General features: G+C 65.8%; 4 protein-coding genes across 8 annotated transcripts in view; 1 reads left to right on the top strand and 3 right to left on the bottom strand.

The window, feature by feature from the left end:
* Positions 1-335: 335 nt before the first annotated feature.
* On the bottom strand, positions 336-6663 carry TMEM59L (transmembrane protein 59 like). Of its 2 annotated transcripts, none has more exons than XM_072029209.1 (8): positions 6421-6663; positions 4772-4877; positions 4355-4449; positions 3167-3313; positions 2964-3063; positions 2543-2652; positions 2300-2440; positions 336-2087 (listed from the first exon to the last, which is right to left on the bottom strand). In XM_072029209.1, exons 1-8 carry the CDS (start codon positions 6589-6591, stop codon positions 1929-1931), a joined length of 1029 nt encoding a protein of 342 aa, XP_071885310.1. In that variant the 5' UTR covers positions 6592-6663; the 3' UTR covers positions 336-1928. The 2 variants fall into 2 exon arrangements, with proteins under 2 accessions (XP_071885310.1, XP_038025173.2); XM_038169245.2 differs by having other exon boundaries at positions 2300-2417; positions 2544-2652; positions 6421-6662.
* A 4185-nt stretch (positions 6664-10848) lies between these two features.
* CRLF1 (cytokine receptor like factor 1) lies at positions 10849-18471 on the top strand. 3 transcript variants are annotated; one of them, XM_038169186.2, is made up of 8 exons: positions 10849-10996; positions 15025-15303; positions 15970-16099; positions 16490-16659; positions 16797-16954; positions 17061-17229; positions 17496-17678; positions 17836-18471. In XM_038169186.2, exons 1-8 carry the CDS (start codon positions 10864-10866, stop codon positions 17850-17852), a joined length of 1239 nt encoding a protein of 412 aa, XP_038025114.2. In that variant the 5' UTR covers positions 10849-10863; the 3' UTR covers positions 17853-18471. The 3 variants fall into 3 exon arrangements, with proteins under 3 accessions (XP_038025114.2, XP_038025113.2, XP_038025115.1); XM_038169185.2 differs by having other exon boundaries at positions 17496-17674; XM_038169187.2 differs by lacking the exon at positions 10849-10996 and adding an exon at positions 11130-11313 and having other exon boundaries at positions 17496-17674.
* Positions 18472-18616: 145 nt separating this feature from the next.
* Positions 18617-21722, bottom strand: REX1BD (required for excision 1-B domain containing). The gene is made up of 5 exons (XM_038169189.2): positions 21619-21722; positions 21152-21234; positions 19751-19955; positions 19556-19644; positions 18617-19213 (listed from the first exon to the last, which is right to left on the bottom strand). The coding sequence occupies exons 1-5, from the start codon at positions 21619-21621 to the stop codon at positions 19141-19143; spliced, it is 453 nt and encodes a 150-aa protein (XP_038025117.1). The 5' UTR covers positions 21622-21722; the 3' UTR covers positions 18617-19140.
* An 86-nt stretch (positions 21723-21808) lies between these two features.
* UBA52 (ubiquitin A-52 residue ribosomal protein fusion product 1) overlaps positions 21809-23363 on the bottom strand; it is a 112907-nt gene continuing 111352 nt past the window's right edge. Inside the window, exons 1-5 of one of the 2 annotated variants that reach the window (XM_038169190.2) lie at positions 22895-22953; positions 22515-22639; positions 22322-22408; positions 22121-22223; positions 21809-21971 (exon numbers count right to left, since the gene is read on the bottom strand). In XM_038169190.2, coding sequence (XP_038025118.1) covers positions 21878-21971; positions 22121-22223; positions 22322-22408; positions 22515-22617 — 387 coding nt within the window. In that variant the 5' untranslated portion in view covers positions 22618-22639; positions 22895-22953 and the 3' untranslated portion in view covers positions 21809-21877. Of the gene's footprint in view, positions 21972-22120; positions 22224-22321; positions 22409-22514; positions 22640-22894; positions 22954-23363 lie in introns of those variants that run through there. The other variant, XM_072029201.1, reaches the window with a different exon arrangement.

Genomic DNA, 23363 nt, shown 5'->3' on the forward strand with positions numbered 1-23363 from the left:
GCACGTCCCGGCCCTCGAGCTGGGTGTGCACGGCCCCCTCGGCACCTTCCCTTCTCTAAATGGTCATCCTTCTCTCAACTGGGTGTCTTTTGGGGTTTTTAAGTGCGAAAAGTCCTTTTTCCACGTCCTGTCTTTGTATTTATGCGCGGCACGGGGTCACCAACCCTCTCCCCCAGGAACACCACCCCGCTTTTGCACCAAGTTGGATTCATCGGCAATTTCCTCCTTGCCCAGCTTGTAAAGGCACACACCGGGCTGGGAAAGGTCCTGCACCCCACTGCCAGCCCCACGCGGGATCTCAGCCCCCCTCCCCACAAAGCCGCCGACTCCCCGGGTCTGGTACAAACCTTTTATTTCCCCTCCCGCACTGCCCAGCCGGACCCAGGCTCCGCAGGCAGCTTGGGGCCGGGTTTGCTCCTTGGAACCCAAACCGATGCGGGATGGGTGCTCCCCAGCCACGGTTTCACCCCCCCCCCCCAGGACCGGGCACGGGGTGGGGGGAGCCACATGGCTGAGACAACGACACGGACTGCACCGAGCTTGACACTGAGCTGAGCTGCCACAAAGCGACACCGAGAAGTGTACCCCAAAAACGGACACGAGCCCCCCTCCCACCCCCCCAACCCGCAGCGCCTCCCCCCAAGCCCACACCCCCCCAAACCCAGATATGTTGCACGTGTGATATGGAGCAGCACAAAACCGGCGGGGGCCGGGGCCAAGAGCCTCCCCTGCCCCGCAACGACACACAGCGCGGCCCCCCCAAAAAGGGGGAGAGCGTAAAAACCAAGGGGCGGAGGGGCAGGGGTAATAAGTTATCCTGTACACGTGTGTTAGGTGGCTGCGGGGGGGGGACTGCCGCCGCCGGGCTGTCCCCAGGGGTGTCCCCACGGGGTGCCGGGGGCCGAGGGACCACATGCCGGTGTGAATCAAACCACGAAACGCCGCAGGAGGTGATGGAGAAGGGTGGGAGGTGGGGGGATGCCCCCGCTCTGAGCTGCACCGGGGCGAGCCCTGAGGGGCTCCACTTGGCCACGAGGTCCTTGGGACCCTTCTAGGGGGTCCTTGCCCCTTTTAGGGACCCGGAGCTGGTGCCACTCGGGGGGCTGAGCCTCTCCGGGATGTGGGCAGAGATGCTGAGCCCCGGACGGAGACATCCCAGCACATCCCAGCACATCCCAGCACATCCCAGCACCTCTGATTGTGCTCGGGCGCACCCCAGGAGCACAGGGCAGGGAAATGCCACCGCGTCCCCCGCTCGGTCCCACCAGCACCAGATAAAACCCCCGAGGCCTCAGGGAGCAGGGAGGGGAAGGATCCATCCCGGGGCCCCTCGGCAGCTCCTGCGAGGGGCCGGCTGGGTCCTCGCGTGGGCACGGAGGCGGCCAGATCCGCCGCTCTCTCCGGCTGCCAACGCCAAATCCATTCGCCACGTTTCGGCTCCCCGAGGCAATCGGCTCCGGCCGGCGGAAGGGAGTTCCCAGGGCCGGAGCCGGCGCCTTGGAGGCTCAGCCCAAGGTGGGAGGCCGGGGATGTGCCGAGCCAAAGCCCCAAGCGCTGCAGACGTTGCTCCATCCCCCACCGCAGCCGGCTCCCTCCTGCCCAGCGCTGGACCCATGCCCGGAGGTCTGGGGGGCCCCGGGGGGCTCTGCTCCGGAGCAGACGGGCTCCCCTCGGCCTCCCCACGCTGGCAGCCCTCTTTTAGCTCCGGGAAGCAGGAGCCCACCACGCAGCAACGTTAACGGAGGAGGAAAAGCCCCAGGCTGGCCCTAGGGGTGACGGTGGCATCCAGCCAGGACCCCCCCACCCACCACGGAGGCAGAGCCCACGGGGAGCTGGGGACACGGGGGAGAAGAGCAGGACCCGGGGACACCGGCATGGGGACGGTGACAGCGAGGTGGCAGGGAGGTGATGGGGAAGGGGCAGGAGAGCTACAGGACGGTTTTATCCAGGTCGACCTTGAGGGGCAGCGGCCCCGCGTCCTCGCCGTGCGCAGGGCACAGGGTGACGGCGATGACGGGCGGCAGGGGGAAGGCTCCGGGGCCGTCCAGGTCCTCCAGGAACTCCTTGTCCCCGTTGATGCTCAGAGGCTGCAAGAGAGGCAGAGGGAACCGTGCAACCCCGGAGCAGGGCACGGGACCCCCCCGGACCCCGGTGTGGGGACACAACAAACAGCCCGGCCACGATGGTGGGGACTGGGATGGCCACGTCTCAGCACCCAGATATAACCGGGGGGGGACACACGGGGTGGTGGGGACCCCAAAGGGACCCCCCCACTGACTCAACACCGCTCGCCCCGTACCTGGGTCTTGACGTGCTGCTCGGGGGCCGTCACCAAGCTGGCGCAGCTCAGCCACAGCATCACCATGATGGAGAGGAAGAGGCAGGCGGCCAGGATCCAGCGAGGAAGGCCCGAGCGCCTGTAACACCCCGCCGCCCCCCGCCAAAAAACAGGGCCGGTTTATGGCAGGGTTCTGGGTATGGCAAGGGGGTGGCCGGCCCGGTGCAGCCCCCCCCCGTGCCCCGCGCAGCCCCGCGGCACCTACTTGGCCATGCAGCCCAGGAAATCGTGCTCCGGCTGCGGGGTGTCCGCGGGTTTGGCTTTGCCCCGCGGCTCCTTCCCGGGGGGGTGCTTCTCCTCCTTCTGCCGGGGGCCTGGGAGGGAAAAGGGTGATGCTGAGCCCAGGCACCCGCTGCAATTTGGGTGCAGGGGTGCTCGATACGTCCCTCTCCCCCCAGGGACCCTCTGCTGGGGGGCGCAGAAGCACCCCAGAGGGTGCCAAGCACGGTCCCACCCCCCTCACCCCCCCTCAGCATGGGTGCAGGGGGTGGGAAGCAGATCAGAGCTGAGAATCGGGGGATTTGTTCCGCTCTGGAGAAATCGGATGGGAGCCAGGAGGGCTCAGAAGCTCCCGACCACCCCCCCTCCCCCAACAACAGCCTGGTCCCCCCCCCCCATCCTGCACCTGCGTGGGGCTGCGGGATGTGGGGGCTGGCCCCCGGTCCCGGCCGCTCCGGCTGGGTCATCTGCACCTCGGGCAGGGGGAATTCCAGCTGGGGCTGGGACTGCAGCGAGGGAAGAAGGAGAACGAGGTCGGCGAGGGGGTCCCCAGCTCGCTCAGCACCCAGCGGAGAGCAGCCGCGGGTCCCCCCCCCTCCACCCCCCCACCTGGAACACCACCACTTTGCCATCGTCCGCCTGCAGGTAGAAGGTCCAGGTGGAGGAGATGAAGCTCTGGGCAGAGCTGACGATGTCGTTGCAGAAGGTGGAGACCAAATCCAGCACGGAGAACGGCGGCGCCTTCACCTCGGGGCTCTGCAAAGCAGCGGGGACAGCGCGTCGCCGGCGTCCCCCGGCCACCCACCCCAGCAGACAACGTCCCACCAGGAGGACGTGGCCGGATTGACCCCGATGCTCATCTCCAAGCCTCATTTCCCACCACCACGCAGCTCCAAAGCGAGCAAAGGGCTCCTGGAGGGGCAGCCACCTGCGCACGCACCCGGCCGGGGCCAGCGCCCACGGTGTCCCCCCAGCCCGCGGTCCCCACGGCTGTCACCCGGCCCCGCGCGCTCGCAGCAGCGCCTTAAACAATAGGAGAGCAGCGGCCGAGATGCCGAGGGCGTTTCTCTCCTGGCAGCGGCCCCGTGCCCTGGATTCTTGGCCGTCTCGGCGGTTTGTTATTTTTAAAGCATCCCTGCTGGAATCCGCTTGGCTGCTCCCTGCCACTGGCTTCGAACATTTTCCGACAGCCCCTTGCACGGTCAAACCAGCAAACAGGAAATAAATAGGTCAGATTCTGTATCTAATTATTATGCTAAATCTGCTTTGCCTGCTTGTCTGGGAACCCAAAGGAAAAAAAGGCTTTGGGCGGGCGAAGGGGGGGGGGGCGGCACATTTGGGGCTGGGGGACAGCGCAGGGGTTTGTCCCCGATGTTTGTCCCCAACCCCGGGGCTGAGGCTCTTAGAAAAGGGCCCAAACGTGGCTGGGGAAGGAGCCCGGTGCCTTACCCCTGCCTTCCACGGCACAAAAACATCTCAGCCTGCACGCGTACGGAGCCAAGAGCTTCTACCTTGGGCCAAAGTCTAATTTAATTAATTGGGCAAAAGCTGGATTAATTAAACGCAGGAGGGAAAGCGTTGCTAATTGCCGGGACGGATAAAGGATCAAAACTGGGGGAATTCACAATACCTGGCCAAAACCTCCCAGCTGGGGAGCTCAGCGGAATCGCCCCGTCCCAAACCAACGCCTGCTGGAGCCCAATTAACGGCAGCACTAATTAAGCAGCACCGTGGACCCAGTGGGGACAGGCTGGGTGGGAAGGGGTGGGCTGGGGGCTCCCGATGCCCCCTCCTCACCTTGTCCATCCTGCTTTCCACCTCCGGCAGCTGCTTTCGGCACCCGGTCCTGCAGCCGAAGCGCTCCTGCGCGTTGCTGTAGGCTTCGGCGCACGCTGCCAGGAGGATTGGGGGCGCTCAGTACGGAGCTGGGGTGCTGGGTCCGAGCTCCACGTCACCCCCAAATCCCACCAGCAGCACCCCAAGCCCCGGCTCCATCACCAAGTTGTCCCTTCCCCCCCCCCCAAAAAAAATGGGGAAACCGGCACCACCCTCCCCAAATCCCACCCTCCCCAGCGGGATGCCCAGGATGCGGCCCCCGGGGCGCAGGGGAGCCAGGGAGGGTGGAAGGCGCCGGGGCGGTGACAGCGGTGAGTGGAGGAGCCCCTTTTGGACAGTTTTTGGGGAGCGGGGGCCGCCAGGCCGCCGGCTGCTCACCTGCTTCACACTCGGCTCTGGTTGTGTTGAGCGCCGCGCTCGCATCCACGAAGTGACAGATGGAGAACAGCCGGCAGCCCCGGTAACAGGCGTTGAGAACAGCATCCTGCAGGGAGGAGGAGGACGGCGCGGAGCTGGCACCGAGCTCAGCCCCGGGGGCTGCGCCCGACCCCCCGGCACGGCCCCCCCCTGGCACCGCAGGGTCCCGTAAGGGATGGGGGCCACAGGGGCAACGCGCTGGGGTCAGCACCGCCGTGGGTGCGCACACAACGGGGGGTGCTGGTGGCACCGGGGGGGCTGGGGGTTATTGGGGGGTGTCTGTGCACCCGCAGGCAGCGCCAGGAGCTGCCCCCCCTTTGCCTCCAGCACCCAACAAGCCCAGCTGGGGGGACATCTCCATGCCCACCCCCGGGCAGCGGGGGCTGTGCAGGCTCCTGCCAAGGCACCGGCCTGGATACGGCCCTGCCGTGCGTGGCCCCCAACCCTGCTCCCCTACAAAGGGGCCAGGACCCACCCCAGCCCTTTTTTTTTCCCCTATTGCTGGCATTACAAACAGACAGAGCCGCATCGGGCCCGTGGCTTGGATTGCATCCCCTGCGTGGCCCCATCACCAGCCGGTCCCCAGCACGGTGCCACGAGCAGGGCTCTGATCCGGGGCTTTCCGTGATGCTCCGGGTCCAGCGAGCAGCGCTCGCCTTCCTCTGAATCCCCGGGTCAATGCTGGCCCCCCCCCAGCATCACCTGCTTGCCCCCCACCCCATCCCTACTGGCCCCATCCCCACTGACCCCCGGCCACCGCAGCCGGGGGTGGCTCTGCCCCAGGGCCTCACCGGTGCTGGATGCAGGGGGGGGGCTGGAGAGGGGCTCATTGGGGCACCCCAAATCTGGGGTGGGTGGGACAGACCCCTGGGGCACCCCGCATCTGGGGAGGGGGGCACCGCTGTGGGCATCCCAAGCTGCCCCCCTCACCGGGGGCACCCCAAACCCGGGCAGGGGCTGCCAGTGGGGGTCACCGGGGGCACCCCAAATCCCCAGCGGGGCTCGGTGCAGCGTGGCCCCCCCAAGGCCCCCAGGTCCCTGCGGGATGGTGATGCCCGGTGCTCCCGGTACCGTCCCCCTCGGTGCTCCCAGTGCCCCCCCTCCGGTGCTCCCCGTGGTGCTCCTGATGCCCTCGGTGCTCCCCCCCCCGGTGCTCCCAGTGCTCCCCCCAGTGCTCCCAGTGCCATCCTCTGCTTCTCCCGGTGTTCCCCCCACTTCTCCCGGTGCACCCCCAGTGCTCCCAGTGCCATCCTCCACTTCTCCCGGTGCACCCCCGGTGCTCCCAGTGCTCCCCCCCCTTCTCCCGGTGCCATCTCCCGGTGCTCCCGGTGCTCCCCCCAGTTCTCCTGGTGCTCCCCCCAGTGCTCCCAGTGCTCCCCCCCAGTGCTCCCAGTGCTCCCCCCCAGTTCTCCCAGTGCTCCCTCCGGTGCCCACGGTTCCACCCCCGGCTTCTCCCGGTGCTCCCCCCGCTTCTTCCGATTCCACCCCCCAATTCTCCCGGTTCTCCCCCCGCTTCTCCCGTTGCCCCTCCCCGCCGCTTCCCCCCCGGCTTCTCCCCCGCTTCCCCCCGCTTCTCCCGGTGCCCCCCGCCCGGCCCCCCCCCCACTCACGGCCCGGTGCTGCAGGCTGCGGCCGCACTGCCGGTGACAAGCTCCGGTGTCCCCGAGCTGGGGCGAGAACGGATCGGTGGCGGCGGCGGCGGAGGCGGCGGTGGCGGAGGCGGCGGCCAGGAGCAAACCGAGAACGAGAAACGGGGGGGCCCGGGGGCCCGGGGAGGCCATGGCAGGCACGGAGCGGAGCGGAGCGCAGCCACCGGCACCGCCACCGCCGCCGCCGCCGGTGCCGGCCCCGCCGTGACGCGCCGTGCGCCGGGAGGGGGCGGCGGGGAGAAAGCCGCGGGCGGGGGGGGAGCCGCCGCAGCCTGCCGCAGCTCCGGCGGCACCGGAGAGGCCCCCCCCAAAAAAAAAAAAAAATTAAAATTAAAAAAAATAATAAAAAAACGTGTCCTGAGGGAAAGGGAAAGGGGGTACCGGGGTACCGGGGGGTGCGCAGGGATGCGGGGATGCGGGGGGACCGGGGGATGCTCGGGCACCGGAGGTGAAGGGGGACAAGGGGGGGGGATAGGAGGGTGCAGGGGGGGTGCAGGAGGATGCTCAGGTAGTGAGGGGGTGGAGGGGGACAAGGAGGTGGAGGGGGATAGGGAGGTGCAGGGGGGGGCAGGGGGATGGGGACAGGGGGATGCTGAAGCACCGGGGGATGCAGCAGGACGGGGGGTGTAGGGGATGCAGGGGGAGGGGGGAATTGGGGGATGCAGGGGGACAAGGGGGGGTCAGGGGGATGCTCAGGCACCAGGGGCGCAGCGGGATGGGGGATGCAGGGGACAGGGGGATGGATGGGTGGGTGGGCACTGGGGGTGCTGGGGGGGAGCGGAAAGCACAGGGGGGGCTGGAGGGGACACAGGGACACGGGAAAACCGAGGGATGGGGGGGACACCAGGGGGGGTGCGCAGGGACCAGGAGGTGCAGGGGGACCGGGGAGCATGGGGGGACACCGGGGGATGCAGAGGGGACAGGGAACGTGGGGCTGCAGATGCAGAGGGATGCAGGACCAGGGGATGCAGCAGCACTGGGGGATGCAGAGGAACTGGGGGGGGACACTGGGGGGGGCACCCAGAGACTGGGGACCACTGGTGCTGGTGGCACAGAAGGACAGGGGCGCAGAGGGGCTGGGCTGTGCCACCCCCAGGCCAACATCCCCCAAATTTTGGCTCCCAGCTGAGCCCCCAGCGAGGCCAGGTGCCGGCGGGGCCCCTTCCCGACGAGGGCGCGCTGCCGGGGGCTCCCCCCCCGACACCCCAGATTTACAACTTTTATTTCCCAGGGTTTAGGAGACATCAAAGGCACGGGGCCGGCCTCACGCCCGCTGCCGCCGCGCTGCCCATTACCCTTATTTATGGCAGCACCCCGAAGCAGAAGGAGGAGGAGGAGGAGGGGGGCTGGGGGCTCCGCTAACCTCCAGCCCTAATGGGGAACACATGGCAGGACCCCAGCCCGGGGAAGGGGGGGGCTCCCGCTGGGCTGGGGGGGGCTGGGTCCCCTCGAGCATCGCTGCCCCTGGCTCCTCTCCTCGCCCCGCTGCGCTCCGCCAGCTTATTCATCTCGTTAATCAAAGCAGGGCGGGGGGAAAACGTGCTCTGGAGGGGCTCAGGGGGGGCTGTGGGGTTGGCTCCGCTCCCCCCGACCCCCTCCTAGACCCCCCCCAGCCCCACGGCCTCACGTCTGGCCCCGGTGATGAATGGCGAAGAAAATGGGGCAGATTGGGGGCTGCCACCGTAAATCACGGCACAGTGCTGCACGGGGGGGCAGAGCCGCTGCCCTGACCTAGGGGGGGGGGACAAAACCTGATGGCAGAGCATCTCTGGCAGCACTGGGAGCACTGGGAGAACTGGGAGAGAGCGCTGGCAGAGCAGCCCGTGGGAAAGGCTCGCACCTGCCTGCAAGATGCCTGGCCCCAGCGCGCGCTCCTGGCCCTCGATTCGCTCACGTTTAATAATAATAATAAAAAAAAAACCTTCCCAGGCCACAATATCCCAGTTGGCAAATATTTACCGCCGGGTAATTCCTCGCCCTCCCTCCTCCCACCCCTCTCCAGAACCTCTCCATGCCTGCAGCACCCCTGCCCCTACATCTCGTTTTTGGGGCTGCCCGGGCTCCCGCCACCACCGCGGCCACCCCGGTGCCACCGCGGCCACCCCGAGCCCTGCACCCCGGCACCGGCCCCGGCACTCGAGCACCCCCTTGATATAAGTGGGATTTTTTTCCCCCTTTTCCAGCAAACAGCGAGGCGGCGGCGGGGATTTTTGTGCTTCCCAAAGCAAACAGAGCCGGCAAGGTGCGGCCGCCCAGCGGGCGAGGGGCTGCGCTTTGGGGAGGGAGGGGGGGGGCAGCACGGAAGGGGTTAAGCGGGTTATAAATTACCCACGAATGTGGAAATGTTGCAGAGAGGAATAGAAAGAAAACTCTGACTGCTGGATTCTTTGCATTTCTAGCCTCTTTATTTTTCCCACAGGTCACTTTAAAAGGATGCAGGCAGTCAGACAGCTCCGCTGCGCCTTTCCTCGGGCTTTTTCTCTGCTTTTTTTTTTTTTTTTTTTTTTTCCTTGTTTGTTTTTTACACCCTGGCCCTCGAGCCAGATGCTATCTCTGTCCAAGGACTTTATGGAGCGAGCTCTGGCTGGGAAATCCAAGTAATTGGATTAATTCGGGGTAAAAGTGCCGGGCCCGGCCCCGGTGCCACGCGACGCGGCGCTGGCAAGAGGGTGGCAAGGGGACCTCGGCCCCAGGGTGCCAGCTGGGGTGGGAAGGGAGCAGGATCCCCCCCCCCGGGGTGCTCAGCCCCATTTTGGGGACACCGCCGGGCTCCTGGCTCCGTCCCTCTGCATCCCACCGGGCAGAGCGAGGAGCTCCGGGCCCCACGGCCGCATCCTGCCCCGCGCCACGAGGGTGCCAAAATAACGCAGAGAGGCCCTGGGAAGGGAGCTCCAGTGCTGCGAGGGGGGTAAAAAGAGAAAGGAGGGGGGGGGGGTCCTGAGACTGACCGCTCCAGGCCCCTTGGGACCACCTTGGGCTTTGGGGGGGGGAGCAGGCGGCCAAATCCTGCCCTCCCCGGCTGATGGCAGCGCGTGCGGCGGCTCGTGGGCAGGACGCGGCGGCCGCGGACTCAGCGCTTTAAAGGTCACTGTCAAAGGGCAGCGCTCACCACATCTGTTTTCCGACGGCCACACTGACTCAGAAGGCGGCCGAGCTCCTCTGGCATCTCCGGCTGCTCCCCGCCGACGGCCGGATCCTGCCCCCCCCCCCGGCCCAGCACCGGGTGCCACCGCCCCGAGGGTACCCGGATTTGGGGTCCGTGCCCTCCTGCCCCATCCCCATCCCACGCCCTGTTAAGCCAACGGGTCCGAGCTGGGGGTTGGGGAGGGTGAGTGACACCAGAAGGGACACGGGGACACCAGTCCCAAGGGTGCCACCAGCGGGGACCCCTCCTGACACCGCTGTCCCCCCCCCCCCGATACCCACGGGGACCCCACGAGGCCACGCTCGGGTCAAGACCCCCACGGCGGCCGGGGCTGCCGCTGCCAGACTGCGAAGTTTCCCATGCTGGGTGTCTCCCTGCGGCTGACATTTTTGGGAAATTTCAACAAAAACAGTTCAGAAGCTTCCAAAAAAACAGGACGATGGGAAAAGGCATTGTTCGGGCTCTCTTCTTTTTATTATTATTATTTTTTTTTTAATTCTGCGCAGTCCCTTCGGAGGGTGCCCACCACCTCTGCACCCATTCCCTTGCAGCATCGTCCCTGTCCCCATGCGGTGTCACCCCGAGGGCTCCAGGCTCCCGTCCCCATCCCAACCTCAGCGCTCGGGGCCATGGGGTCCCTCCTGCGCCCCCTCCTCCTGAGGGGGACACGGGGGTGAGGATACAGCCCAGACACCCCCCCACAGCATGGGGGTGCTCTCTGGGCACCCAGCCTGGCTGTGGGGACATGGGGACAGTGGCCTTGATGCCACCAGGACCTGCTGGCTCAGGGCTCTCGGTGCCATCGAGTCCTGGACGGGGGGGGGGGACAGGAGCCGGCACCCACGAGTGGGGGGTGTCACCCGTGGCACCGCCACCCGCACCCACCATTAACTCCTTGCTGCCTCCTGGGGCCAAACGGAGCCCAGCCCCGACGGCCGCTTGGGGGCATTTCCCCATTTTTTATTATTTCGGGGGAAAAAAAACAACGCTCTCACCTTCGATGGAAAAAAAACCAAAAACACTGCATTTTGGGGAAAAACACACCGCTTTCCACCCCAAAAACCCACGAGACCTCATCTCCATTTGGAGGAGGGGGTGAGGAGGGGGCTCCCCCTGTGTCCTCGCCCCCCCTCCCATTTCTCCAACCCCCCCCCCCCCATCGAGGGGCGGCCCCGCGGGGGCGGCGGGGGCCGGGTGCGCAGCGCCGAGCGCGGCCGGGAGCGGCCCCGGGGGCCCGGGAGTGGCCGGGAAGGCAGCGCATGAGTCACCCGGGGGAAGGGGCCGGCTCTCCCTCACCTCCCCGGGGAAAGCAACGGGGCACCGGGCTCAGCATCCCCTCGCCGAGATCCCCCGGGGGGCGCCCGGGACGCACCGGAGGCGGAGATGCTTTGGGTAAGGGGCGGGGGGGGAGAAAAACCGCGAGCAAACGGCCGGTACCGGAGCAAAACCCCGGACCCCCTCCCCCGAGGGGGGGGTTTTCTACCCCCCCGGGGGCGGTCCCGGGCCGGGCTGGGCGGGGCGAGGGCGGCATTTAGGGTTTTGGCAGAGCGGGGGCTGCTCAGACTTGCTCGGGACTTCCCCGGACGTGCCGGTGCGCTCCCGCAGCCCCGGGCACCGACGGGCACCGGGACCGGGACCGGCCATGCCGCCGCTTCTACCGCTGTTGCTGCCGCTTTGCCTGCGCCTCCTCCACGCCGAACCCCTCGCCTGTGAGTCCCGGGGGTGGGGGTCCCCTAAAAATATAAGGGGGGGGGCGAGCGCCGGGGCTTGGAGAAGCCGGGGTGGGAGCCGGGGCGCGTCGGGGATTTGGGTATGGGGAGAGGGATTTTTCTCCCCCCCCCTCCGTGGGGGCTGCTGGTGGTGGTAGGAGCCTGCTTCTTCCTTAACCCCCCCCCCCCCGTCCCGGTTTCTCATTCATTGCGGTGCGGGGGGTGCCGGTGCCCCCCCCCCCGGGCTGTGGAGCCCTGGGGGCATTTTGGGGCTGTGGGGCCCCTTGGATAGGGGGCAATGGGGATCCCCTTTCCTGTCCCCCCCCTCCCCACCCGCCGGCTGTGGCGGTTAATGAGCCCCCCCCCCGGCAAGCAGCAGGGAGCCCCTTCCCCGGAGGGCGCTCACTCCCCCCTCCCTCTCCCCCACGGAGAACAATGGAGAAACCCTTTTGTGTTCCCCCATCCCAAGAGCAGCGGGGACCCCCCCTTCCTGCCCTGGGGGCTGCAAGTTGCCCCTCTCCCCGTGGAGAAAAGCCCCCCCTTGCCCCGGGAGGGGTCTCTGCCTCCTTCCCCCCCCCCCCCTCCTGGAGAACAATGCGGCTCCGCTTCCCCACCCAGGACAATGGCAACCCCCCCCCCCTCCTCCATCCCGAGAACAATAGCGAACCCCTTCCTCACACAGCCAGCAACGACCCCCCCCATCCCCGGAGCGATGACCCCCCCCCTCCCCAAAAAAAACCACTGAGAGCCTCCCGCGGAGAACAATAGGGACCCCTTTTTCCCCCCCTATGGAGAACAATGAGCCCCCTCCCGTCCCGGAGAACAATGAATCCCCCCTTAACCCCCATCCGGAACAATAGGGAGCACCCACCCCTGCGGAGAACAACGAATCCCCTAAAATAAAAGGGAAAGGGGGGGGGGGCCCTGGGAGAGGAGGAAAGGGGGGGACAGGCGTGGAGGTGCCACCTGTGGGATGAGCTCTGGGCGCTCTCAGCCCGGTGCCATCGGGGTCCCGGTGGGCGCAGGAGGGGTCCCCACGGGGCCGTGGACACGAAGGGAGCCTCGTCCCGCAGCCGCCTGCTCCCTTCTCCAACGGCCCGGCCAAAACCAGCCCAGGAAGTTTGGCTTCCTCCCGGTGATGGGAATCTCTCGAGGCGACGTTTGCCCCGTGGGTCCCGGCCAGGAGAAGCGAGCGGCTGCTCGGTGGCTCCCACCCCACGGGCGATGCCGCCGCTGGCTCGCGTCCCCCCCCCGAACCCGTGCAAGTCATTAACGGGGAAGTATCAAAGAGCAATAATTGGGGTTGGGATCGCAGAAGCAGCTGGGGCAAGGAAGCGAAACGAGGCTGCCGGGGGGAGGAAAGGGATTGAAGGGGGAAAGAAAATCCCCTCGGAGGCCGGTGGGAGAGGCTCCCCGTGGAGGTGGGCTGCGGGTGGAGCGGTGCCCGCCGTGGGGCCGTTCCCGGGGGGTTAACCTCGCCGGGGGCATTTCGGCAGCTCCAGCGGTGCCAGGAGCTCTTTGGGTCCGTGTAATTCCCGAATTTTGGTTGCACCCATGGAGGGGGTGCCCCCAGTGGCTTCCCACCTCCTGACCCTCGCTTTTCCCCTGGCTGGGTCCGGAGCATCCGACCTGCGCGAGCGCTCGCCCCGCGGCACCCTCGGAGGAGCCGGGTGCAAGCGGAGCCAAATCTCCTTTTAGAGAGCGAATGTTTCCCCTCGGTTCAGCTCGGTCGCGCTCGCTGGAATGCCTGGGCTTTTTTTTAATCCCTCCTCGAGCTGAGGGATGGGCACGAGAAATGCCAGCGGGCAGGAGGAGAAGGGGAAAGGGGAGCGCGGAGGAGGGACGAAGCTCGCCGTAGCCGTGTCCGCCCGCAGACCCCGCTGCTCGAGCCTCGGAGCAGCTTTAAATCTATTTTTCTGCAGAATTCGGGGCTGCCCAAATTTCCTTTTGTTCTTCGGGGCAATTACGATTTTTTCTTGAAATCTCCGTGGGTCTTAATAAATCTTTTTTAACTGTGGGATCTTGAGCACTTATCGGAGGGTTTTCCTTTCCTTTCCCAGCCCCTTAAAACGCCGATATAAAAATAAAATGAAATCCGGCCCTTCGGAAGAAAAGCGTAAACGTTCCCGACACCTTGGAAATGTGGTTTTACTTTATAGCATTACTTAGCACCTGATCAGCATTTTTTTTTTTTTAAAGTAGGAAAGCAATAAAACCCCGCGCAGGTATTCCCGCTGCCGCGGCTCGCACATTCCTCCCACCGCCTGCGTCTCCCCGGCCCTTTCCTCTGCGATCTGAAAACTTCACACTTTTCCCTTTTAAAACACATGGTCGTCGCTGGAGAGGGGGAAAAAAAACAGCTTTAAAAAAAAAAAAAAGGGAATTGGCCCCTGCACACGCTGCTGCTCGGAGGTGCTGTGGGGAGGCCGGGTGGCGCGCGGCGCTCGGGCGCATTTCTGGTGCTGTTTGGGTGAAGATTTGCAGGAATTGGGGCTGGAAGTGGCGGAGCCGCGGTGCTCCAGCAGCGCCGTCTTGAGCGTTCGCCTGCGGGCTCGTCTCGTGGAGGAGCCAGTGCCGGGTGGGAAGGGCTGCTCGCAGAGCCCTGACGCTTTTCGGGGGGACCCGTTCGAGGACGGAGCCAGATGCCACGGGGACGGGCTGGCACAGGGCAGGGTGGGCGCATGGGGAGGGCACAAAACGGGTGCGAGGCACCCAGAGCCTGCGGGGCCCCCGCTGCTTTCGCCCCCATCCCAAGCCCCGTCCGTCCCCTCCGCAGCGCCGGGAGCTGCTAATTAGGAGCTCCCCGGGGAAACGAGGGTCGCGGAGCGTTAATCGCAGCGGAGCGAGCGGCCGCGGCCAACCTGCTGGCGGCTGCTGAAAGCCGAGAGGGGCCCCGAGGTCGGAGGGGCGAGGAGGTCGAGGCGCTTTCCGGGAGGTAATTGGTGATATTAATTAGCCTGGCACGCGCGGGCTCCGACAGCCCCACGTGTGCTGCTGCCGGCCGGGTGGGGAGCATCGCCCCCGCTGCTTTGTTTTCCCCCCCCCCTCTCCACGCACTCGCCTTCGCACGTAACCTCCTGCTCTGTGCAAATAAACCCGTCGCTGCGTGGCTTCGCTCCTCTCCAGGAAAAAAACAGAACTGGGGGGCTCCCCCCCCCCCCAAAAAAAAAAAACACAAAAACAAACAAAAAAAACCACAACAGGATGAGGGTTCTCATCCTTCCCCCCCCAAAGCCCAGACCACCCTCGCGGGGAGCCCAGGGCCCCCGCGCGCAGGGACCCCGCGGCGAGGTGCGAGTGATGGCTTTTGGCAGCGCCGGCGGCACATGGTTCGGATTAGGCGGGTGGTCAGCGCTGGGGCGCGCGCACCGGCCCTCGGCCCCGCGGAGGGGAGCTGGCAGCCGGCAGGCTCCAAAACGAGCCTTAAAAAAAAAAAATAATAATGCTGGAGAAAACCCCCAAACTTTCCATTGTTGCTGTCGGAATCGTTAAATTTAAAAAGCCATGAGCCAGCCCTGGAAAAACACATCATTTCCCCAAAAAAAACTGTATGGGGCAATGAACGCAGCACCCCAAACGGGGCTGGTGCTCCCCGAGCTCGCAGGGCGCGCACCCAAACCGAGCACCTCCCGTGCTGCCAAGGGCTGAGCTATACTTGTATATTTTTTTTTCCCTCCAGCCAGTTCATTTTTTTTTACTTTTTGGCTGCAGACCCTGCAGTGATTTCCCCCCAAGACCCCACCTTGCTGATCGGCTCCTCGCTGACCGCCACCTGCACGGTCAGCGCCGACTTCCACCTGCGCGCCGAGGACCTGTACTGGACCCTGAACGGCCGGCGCCTGCCCGCCGCCTCCTACGCCGCCCTCGGCCCCACCACGCTCAGCGTGGCCCTCGCCCGCCTCAACGGCTCCAAGCAGCAGTCGGGGGACAACCTGGTGTGCCACAGCCGGGACGGTGGCATCCTGGCCGGATCCTGCCTTTATGTCGGACGTACGTTGGCGCGGCTGCGGGGTGCGCGGCACCCAGGGGCGCTTTGCCGCGGGGCAGGGCGGGGAGCAGCTCGGCTCCCCTGGAAACGTTTCAGCGGGATGAATTTGATAAAAAAAATAAAAAAATAAAAATATTTCTTGCTACGGCACACCAGAGCCGGTGTTTGCCGCCGCCCGTGTGCCCCTCTCTGCGTTTTCACCTCTCTGCGCTCTCGGGGCTTTGCCGCTCGCTCCCGGACCCGCTGCGGCTCGGCAGAGCTCGCAGCAGAAAGGCTGCTCTGGCAACCCTCGGTGAAATTACAGTTGTCCGAATCAATAATCATAAGATTTTATCTCGGGCTATTTTAAGGATGATTTTACGTCCTAAGAATACAGAGGCTTAACTGGGAACAGAGCTTCTATTTTTTTTTTTTTTTTTTTTTCCTTTGGTTGCTGTTCCCAAAAGAAAACAGCTCCGGAGCCTGGCGCAGGCAGCTGCAGCCCCTCGAGCAGGGGCTGGACGGGCTCGCTGCTTCGCTCACCGGTGGCTTTGGGGGCTGCCCGGTGGCACCGTCCTCGTGGGCACGCGATGCGGGGGCTGGCTTGGTGCTGCTGGGACCCGAGCGCCGGTGCTTGTGCCGCTCACGGAGCTGCTTCATCCCCCTCCGTCCTTTTTGTCCTCTTCCAGTGCCCCCAGAAAAACCAGTCAACATCTCCTGCTGGTCCAAGAACATGAAGGACCTCACCTGCAAGTGGGCTCCGGGCACCGAAGGGGAAACCTTCCTGCACACTAACTACACGCTCAAGTACAAGCTCAGGTACTCGTGCCTCCGGGTTGATTCCTCCTATTCCAGACGTGACTCTGGGATTTGGGGGTTTACGCAGAGGGGAGCTCCGTGGCTCCCACCTGGTGGTGCTGGGTGGGATTGGGTTGGGGGGGGGGTCCCCGTTTTACCCACCCCAGGCACCGTCCTCGGGTGCAGGCAGGGCGCCAAGCTCCGTACGTGCTGGGGAGGAGGCGAAGGTGAAATCCCCTCCCTGGGATTATTTGGGGTTTGAGTGGGAGGGGGGATATGGGGCAGGGAGCTGCCAATTCCTCCGGGCAGGCAGGTGTGAGGGGAGGGGGGTGGAAAAAAAAACACACTGGGGGTCCCCGCTGGCATCACCGCCCCCGTGCCCGGTACCGGGGACTCACGGCCCGCCCGCAGGTGGTACGGCCGCGACAACACGTGCCAGGAGTACCACACGGCCGGGCCCTACTCCTGCCACATCCCCAAGGACCTGGCCCTCTTCACGCCCTACGAGATCTGGGTGGAGGCGTCCAACAGGCTGGGGGTGGCCGTGTCCGACGTCGTCATGCTGGACATCCTCGACGTGGGTGAGCGCCGGCACCGGGGGGGCTCCGGGGAGGGCGATGGGCGAGCGGAATCGCCCCTAATGGAATTAGGATTTTTCCCCCAAATGGGCACCAGTGGGCGTCTCCTTCACCCCTCGGCCGTGCCGCTGTCCCCGCAGTGACCACGGACCCCCCGGCCGATGTCCACGTCAGCCGGGTGGGCGACCTGGAGGACCAGCTGAGCGTGCGCTGGAGCTCGCCGCCCGCCCTCAAGGATTTCCTCTTCCAAGCCAAGTACCAGATCCAGTACCGCGTGGAGGACAGCTCGGAGTGGAAGGTGGGACGGGGACCGGGTGGCATCCCCGGGGTGGCACCCACCCTTATCCAGAGGTCGGGGGGGGTGTGCACAGGGTTGAGCCTCTCGCTTGCTGTCCCCCCCCCAGGTCGTGGATGATGTGGGCAACCAGACCTCGTGCCGCCTGGCCGGCCTCCGCCCCGGCACCGTCTACTTCGTCCAGGTGCGCTGCAACCCCTTCGGCATCTACGGCTCCAAAAAGGCCGGCATCTGGAGTGACTGGAGCAACCCCACGGCCGCCTCCACCCCACGCAGTGGTGAGCCCCCCTGCAGCTCCCCAAACCCCCTCCCCTGCTCCCCCCTCCCCATCCCCGTGTGCGCCCTTGGCCGTGCGCAGAGGCCGCTGCGTGCCCGGCACCTGGATTTCTTGCAAAGGAGCCAATTCGGAGCTCTGATTTCCCAGCAGGGAGCCAAAAAGCCACTCGTTTCCCTACCTCAAGTCCCCCCTATTCATGGGGGCGTCCCCTCTTTCCCCCTCTCCATGATGGTGGCCCTGACCCCCGTCCCCTCGGTGTCCCCACAGAGCGGGCGGCGGGGGGCTGCGACCCCAAGGGGGGCGAGCAGAACACGACGCTGCGGCGGGAGCTGAAGCAGTTTTTCGGGTGGGTGAAGAAGCACGCCTACGGCTGCTCCAACCTCAGCATCAAGCTCTACGACCAGTGGCGCGTGTGGCTGCAGAAATCGCACAAAACACGCAACCAGGTAGGTAAGGAGCCTTTCGCACTTCTTTTCTCCCTCCTTCCTCCGGCACGGGGAGGGAAATCGGAGGGATGTGGGGGAGGAGGGGAAAAGGGGGGGGTCCCCGCACCCCCGCAGCCTCTCCCCGGGGGTGGCCTCGAAGCCGGGCTCTGCTCTCTCCGCAGGTTCTACCCGGCGATAAGTTGTAGCCCCCGCGGGGCCGAGCGCCGGCAGCAGGGCACGGGGCGCCCGGCGCCCGCCCGGGGTCACCCTCGCCCGCCCCGTCCCCGCCGCCGCGCTGCGCCGGGGGGGGGCAAGAAGAAGGCAGCCGGGACAAGGAGCAGCAGCAGCAGCCCCGCACCCCGCTGCAAGGGGGGGCCGCAGGGGGTGATCCGGGGGGTGCGGGTTGGGGCTGGCCCCCCGCGGAGCCCCCCGCGTCCTCCCGCGCCCCATGGCACCGAGGGGACCCCCCCCAGCACGGGGGGGCTCGGGGCTTTTGTTCCGTAAGCGCCAGCCGGAGCAGCAGGGGGGGTGAAAGGGGGGATCCCCAACCCCCCGGTGGGTGCAGCCCCCCCTCCCCAGGGCTGTAGTTTTTGGGTGTTATTCCCCCAGGGCGGGGAGGGGCTGCGGGTGCCCACGGGGCCGCGTGCGAGCGCACGGGGGGGGGTCCGTCCCCGGAGCGCCCCGCGGGCTGGTTTCAGGCTGCTGGGGTTTGCTCAGTGCCTGCTCTAATTTTTGATTCAAGCCAGCCTTATTTTGGTTACATTTCAGACAATTAGGAACAGATTTAAGCTTAATGCCAATAAACCTCTCAAACCCCACGGGGGCCTGCGTCAGTGGGGCAGCGGCAGTGCGGGGGGGGACGGGGACGCAGCGGGCAGCCGAGGGGCCAAGGTGCCAACATCCCCGTGTCCCAGGGGGGCCGAGCTGAGGGGTGGTGACGTTCAGGGCCCCACAAACCTCAAGCCAGTTCCAAAAAGCTGCTTTTATTGTGGGGTGACCATAAAACGGGTGCTCGCAGGGTGCTGTCCCCGTGCCCGGAGCCTGCTCACGGTGGCTGTGGGGTGCGGAGAAGCGCTGGGGGGCAGCACCCGTCCCCATGGGGACCCCCAGCACCGTGGGGCTCAGGGCAAGTTGTCCTGGGGTCCGTGGGATTCCCTTGGGGCCGTGGGATCCCCTTTTTGGGGCCATGGGATCCCTTTTTTGGGGCCGTGGGTTGTGGTTTTCCTGGGTTCACAGCCCCTCTGCAGCCAGCGGAGAGTGGGAGCAGCACCAGCACCCACACTCAGGATCTGGGAGGACCCCCAGGAGGGGCTCTGCACCCCCCAAAAAGAGCCCAGAGTGAAGGTGCCCCCCTCACGGGGGTGCCGTGGGGGGCGCAGAGGGAGCGGGGCCGGCCGGGTGGGGGGCGCAGGGGGCGAGCGGGGCCCCCCTGGCGCGGGCAGAGCCGCGCTGCCCGGCCCCTGCAGCCGTTCCCACGGGGCCGCCCATCACTCGGCTTCTTCCGAATCGTACTTGAGGTCCTGGAGAATTTCGCTGATTGCCTCAATGGTTTTAATTAGCCTACGAGAGCGGATGGAAACTATAAATAAAGCCCATATGGAGCGTATTATCTGGGCCGCCTCGCGTTCCCCGCGCTGTTTATGAAACACTCAAGCCCGGGGAGGCCGACGAGACCGCGGCCGCGCGGCATCGCCAAACAATCCGCGGGGCTCCAAACAAGAGAAGCTTTTGAAGGCACCATCTGGGCCCCCCCCTTGGCCCCGCTGGAGGGAAGGAACCGAGGAAAAGTCCAGGATGGGGGGCTCCCCTGAGGATGCCGGCTCGGGGAGGGGGTCCTCATCCCCAAAATTGGGGTAGGGGGGATGGTGGTGGAGTAAGGGGGACCCCTTCGTGCCCACCTACTTGTGTTTGAGCTCCCGCACCTCCTGCTGGTGGGCGTCCACGCCGGGCTCGTCCTGCACCCGCTGCCGCGCCAGCTGGAGCTGCGCCGTCTGCGGGGGGGACACGGAGAGGGGCTGAGAAAACCCCCCTGGGGTGGAGAAAACCCCCCTGGGGTGGGGGGTCCTGTGTCGTGTGCCCCCAGCCCCACGCACTCACCAGCTGCAGCTTCTCCTGCTCCCGTTCCTGGAGGCGGGCGAGGTGCTGGGCCAGCTCGGGGCGGCCGTGCTGGTCCCGTAGCCGTGCCTGGAGCTGCAGGACCTCGCGGGAGATGCGGCTGAACCCCAGCGTCAGCTCGTGCACCAGCTGCCGGTAGCGCGGGAAGTCGTAGTGGGGGGCACTGCTCAGGTAAGCCCGGTGGCCTCTGGGGGAATAAAAGGAAAAAATAAAATAAAATAAAATAAAATAAAATAAAATAAAATAAAATAAAATAAAATAAAATAAAATAAAATGTCAGTGGGGTGCAATGTGAGCCACGTGGGTGCTCTCCGTGTTCCCCATGTCGTGGTGCAGCCCCCCGCAGGGGGTTGTGTTTTGGTTTTGGGGTTGGAGGGATCCCTTTCGCTCCCCCGGAATAAATCATCCCCCGGCTGCTGCGAAAATGGGATGCAGGTGTCCGGGGCGGGCGTCCCCTGCCAGCTGGAGCTCGTCAGCAACCCCGGCAGCTTGATCCCATGGGGGTGCAGAAATAGGGAGGGGGGAAGCCAGTCTGATGGGGCTGGGGGATTCCACCCCATTAGGGCTGGGGGAATTTATCCCCATAGGGTTGGGGGCTTCCATCCCATTAGGGCTGGGGGATTTGTCCCATTAGGGCTGGGAGCTTCCATCCCAATAGGGCTGAGGGATTCCATCCCTTTAAGGCTGGGGAATCCATCCCCATAGGGCCAGGGGATTCCATCCCAATAGGGCTGGGGGATCCATCCCATTAGGGCTGGGGATTTCCATTCCATTAGGTCTTGGGGATCCATCCTGATAGGACTTGGGGATTTCATCTCATTAGGGCTGGGGGATTCCATCCTGATAGGACTGAGGGATTTATCCCAATAGGGTTGGGGACTTCTGTCCCATTAGGGCTGGGGGATTTGTCCCATTAGGGCTGGGAGCTTCCATCCCAATAGGGCTGGAGGATTCGTCCTGATAAGGCTGGGGGTTTCCACCCCGTTAGGACTGAGGGATTTATCTCGGTAGGGCTGGGGGATTCTGTCCCATTATGGCTGGGGAATCCATCCCCATAGGGCCAGGGGATTCCATCCTGATAGGGCTGGGGGATTCCATTCCATTATGTCTTGGGGAACCATCCCAATAGGACTGGGGGATTCCATCCTGATAGGACCAAGGGATTTATCCCAATAGGGTTGGGGACTTCTGTCCCGTTAGGGCTGGGAGCTTCCATCCCAATAGGGCAGGGGGATTCCACCCCGTTAGGACTGAGGGATTTATCCCGATAGGGCTGGGGGATTCCATCCCAATAGGGCCGGGGGATTCCATCCCATTAGGGTTCCACCCCATTAGGGCTTCACCACCGCTGCGAGGGCCCCGTTCCCCGTTCCCATTACTCACTCCTCCAGCAGCCGGTACGCCTCCACGCGCTCTCCCTGCAGGGCGTAGAAGCGCTGCAGCAGCGCCCGCACCGCCTCGTCGGTCTGGGGAGGGGGGGGAAGAGAAAGGGGCGGCGGGGACGTGGGGCACCGGCCCGGTGCCCGCTCCCTCCCCGTTAACGACCCCAACGCACGGCTCCGGTACCGCAGCACCGAGGCGCCCCCCCAGGAGCTCCGTGCCCGGTTCCGCTGGGTCAGAACCGAGCGCGATCCCGGTCCGTAAGCGCGCACGGAGCACGGGACCGGGGATCAGCACCGGGACCGGGGATCGGTACCGGGAGTCACCGCAGAGGCACGGCGGAACCCGCCCCCTCTCCCCCCCCAGCCACACGGCCCGGTCCCGGTTACCCCAGGACCCTCCCAACCCCTCGGGGAACCGCTCCCGGTTCCGCTCCCTGTCCCACCCCGTTACGGCCCCGTCCCGCTCACCATGGCCCGGTCCCGGGCCCTGCTCGGCGGCGGTGGCGGAGGGCGCAGGCCCGGTAGGACCGGAGGCGGAGCGCGGCGCAGCGCGGCACCGCCGCCACCTGCAGGCACCGCCCGGCATCACCACCACCCCCCCCCTCCAGCCCCCTTTTCACACAAAACCACGACATTTCGGGGCAAAAAAACAACAGGACAGGGTGCGAACGCTGAGATATTTTATTGGGACGGCGCCGTGGCCGCGCGGGGCCGGGCCCCAAGGGCTCTACTTGACCTTCTTCTTGGGGCGCAGGTTGTTGGTGTGGCCGCACTTCTTCTTGCGGCAGTTGACGGCGCGGGGATGGAGGCGAGCGTAGCACCTGGAAAAGGGAGCAGAGAAACGTCAGCGAGGGGCAGGTGAGAGGAAAAAGGGCTGGAAAAGGGTTTTTAGGGAAAGGGATGAAGCGTGGGGAGAGCCCTGGGTGATGTGGGGGGTTTTAGGGGGGTGTCAGAGGGGTCAGGGCCGTACTTGCGGCAGATCATTTTGTCACAGTTGTACTTCTGGGCGAGCTGCCGCAGGGAGGGCTCGATGATGCCCCCGCGCAGGCGCAGCACCAGGTGCAGGGTGGACTCTGGAAGAGAGACAAACATCAGCGGGCACCGGGGGGGGGGTGCTGGGGACCACCGGGGGGGCCCAAATCCATGTGCGGGGCTCGGCCACCACAGGCACCTTTCTGGATGTTGTAGTCGGCGAGCGTGCGGCCATCCTCCAGCTGCTTGCCCGCGAAGATCAGCCGCTGCTGGTCGGGGGGGATCCCTAAAAAAAAAGGGGGGGGGGGTGAAGGAAGCCGTTAGCACCGGGTAACGGTGGGGGGGGGGGGTGGTGGATAACGGGGGGGGGCCGGGCCGGGTGCCGCCGGTACCTTCCTTGTCCTGGATCTTGGCTTTGACGTTCTCGATCGTGTCGTTGGGCTCCACCTCCAGGGTGATGGTTTTGCCCGTCAGCGTCTTCACGAAGATCTGCATCTTGGCACCGGGGGGGGGGGGTCTAGAAGGAGGGAGGGGGGGGGGGGTTGAGGCCGCGTCACCGCCGCCCGCCCTAGGCCGAGGCCGAGGCCCAGCCCCCGCTCCCGGCCCCGCTCCCCTCAACCCCCGGGCCTCAACCCACGACCCTCACGACCCGCCCCGGGCCCCATCCCACGTCCCTTGGGCACCATCCGCGCCCCTCGGGGCCCGTCCCCGACCCCCGGTGCCCCCCCCGGTGCCGCCCCCCCCCCCCTCAGGCCCCGCAGCCCGCCCGCACCGCGCCTCGCCGCCGACGAGAGAGAGAGAGCGGAACCGGAAGCCGCCCGCTGCTACGTCACAACCGGTCCCCACCCCCCCCACGGTGCGCGCAGGCGCAGTGCGCAGCTGCCTCAGGGCGGCCGCGGGCCCGGTTCTTGGGCCCCGAGCACGGCCCCGGCCCCCCCCCCCGGTCCCTCCCGGTCCCCCCCCCCCGGTCCCCGCTGCCCTCCCGCAGCTCCAGGAGCCCCAGGGGCAGCGGCAGCCCCCCGGGCAGCAGCCCCCAGGGGGGGTCCACGCGGTCCCGGGCACGGCTGGGAGCCAAATGGGGACCACGGCGGGGCCTGAAGTTTTAAAGTTGGTTAAATAAATAAAAATAAGTAAATAAAATAAATAAAAATAAATAAATAACATTTAAATAAATAAGTAAAAGCAGGTCCCAGGGGCAGCCACACTGGGGGATCCTCCTAGGGGGGAGGGCGCTAAACTTT

This window comes from Anas platyrhynchos, chromosome 29 (assembly GCF_047663525.1).
Source record: "Anas platyrhynchos isolate ZD024472 breed Pekin duck chromosome 29, IASCAAS_PekinDuck_T2T, whole genome shotgun sequence".
In the NCBI taxonomy this organism is placed as follows: Eukaryota; Metazoa; Chordata; class Aves; order Anseriformes; family Anatidae; genus Anas; species Anas platyrhynchos.

Bases quoted from the DNA above. Each gene is read 5' to 3' on its own strand.
- TMEM59L (XM_072029209.1), bottom strand. From the start codon at position 6,591: ATGGCCTCCCCGGGCCCCCGGGCCCCCCCGTTTCTCGTTCTCGGTTTG. The intron at 2,653-2,963 runs GTGCAGGATGGG...TTTCCCTCCCAG, and splicing joins CATCCCGCAGCCCCACGCAG to GCCCCCGGCAGAAGGAGGAG. The intron at 2,088-2,299 runs GTACGGGGCGAG...CCTCTCTTGCAG, and splicing joins AGCAGCACGTCAAGACCCAG to CCTCTGAGCATCAACGGGGA.
- CRLF1 (XM_038169185.2), top strand. From the start codon at position 10,864: ATGAGTCACCCGGGGGAAGGGGCCGGCTCTCCCTCACCTCCCCGGGGA. The intron at 15,304-15,969 runs GTACGTTGGCGC...GTCCTCTTCCAG, and splicing joins ATCCTGCCTTTATGTCGGAC to TGCCCCCAGAAAAACCAGTC. The intron at 17,230-17,495 runs GTGAGCCCCCCT...GTGTCCCCACAG, and splicing joins CGCCTCCACCCCACGCAGTG to AGCGGGCGGCGGGGGGCTGC.
- REX1BD (XM_038169189.2), bottom strand. The intron at 19,645-19,750 runs GTGAGTGCGTGG...TCCCCCCCGCAG, and splicing joins AGCAGGAGAAGCTGCAGCTG to ACGGCGCAGCTCCAGCTGGC. The intron at 19,214-19,555 runs GTAGGTGGGCAC...CCGCTCTCGTAG, and splicing joins GTGCGGGAGCTCAAACACAA to GCTAATTAAAACCATTGAGG.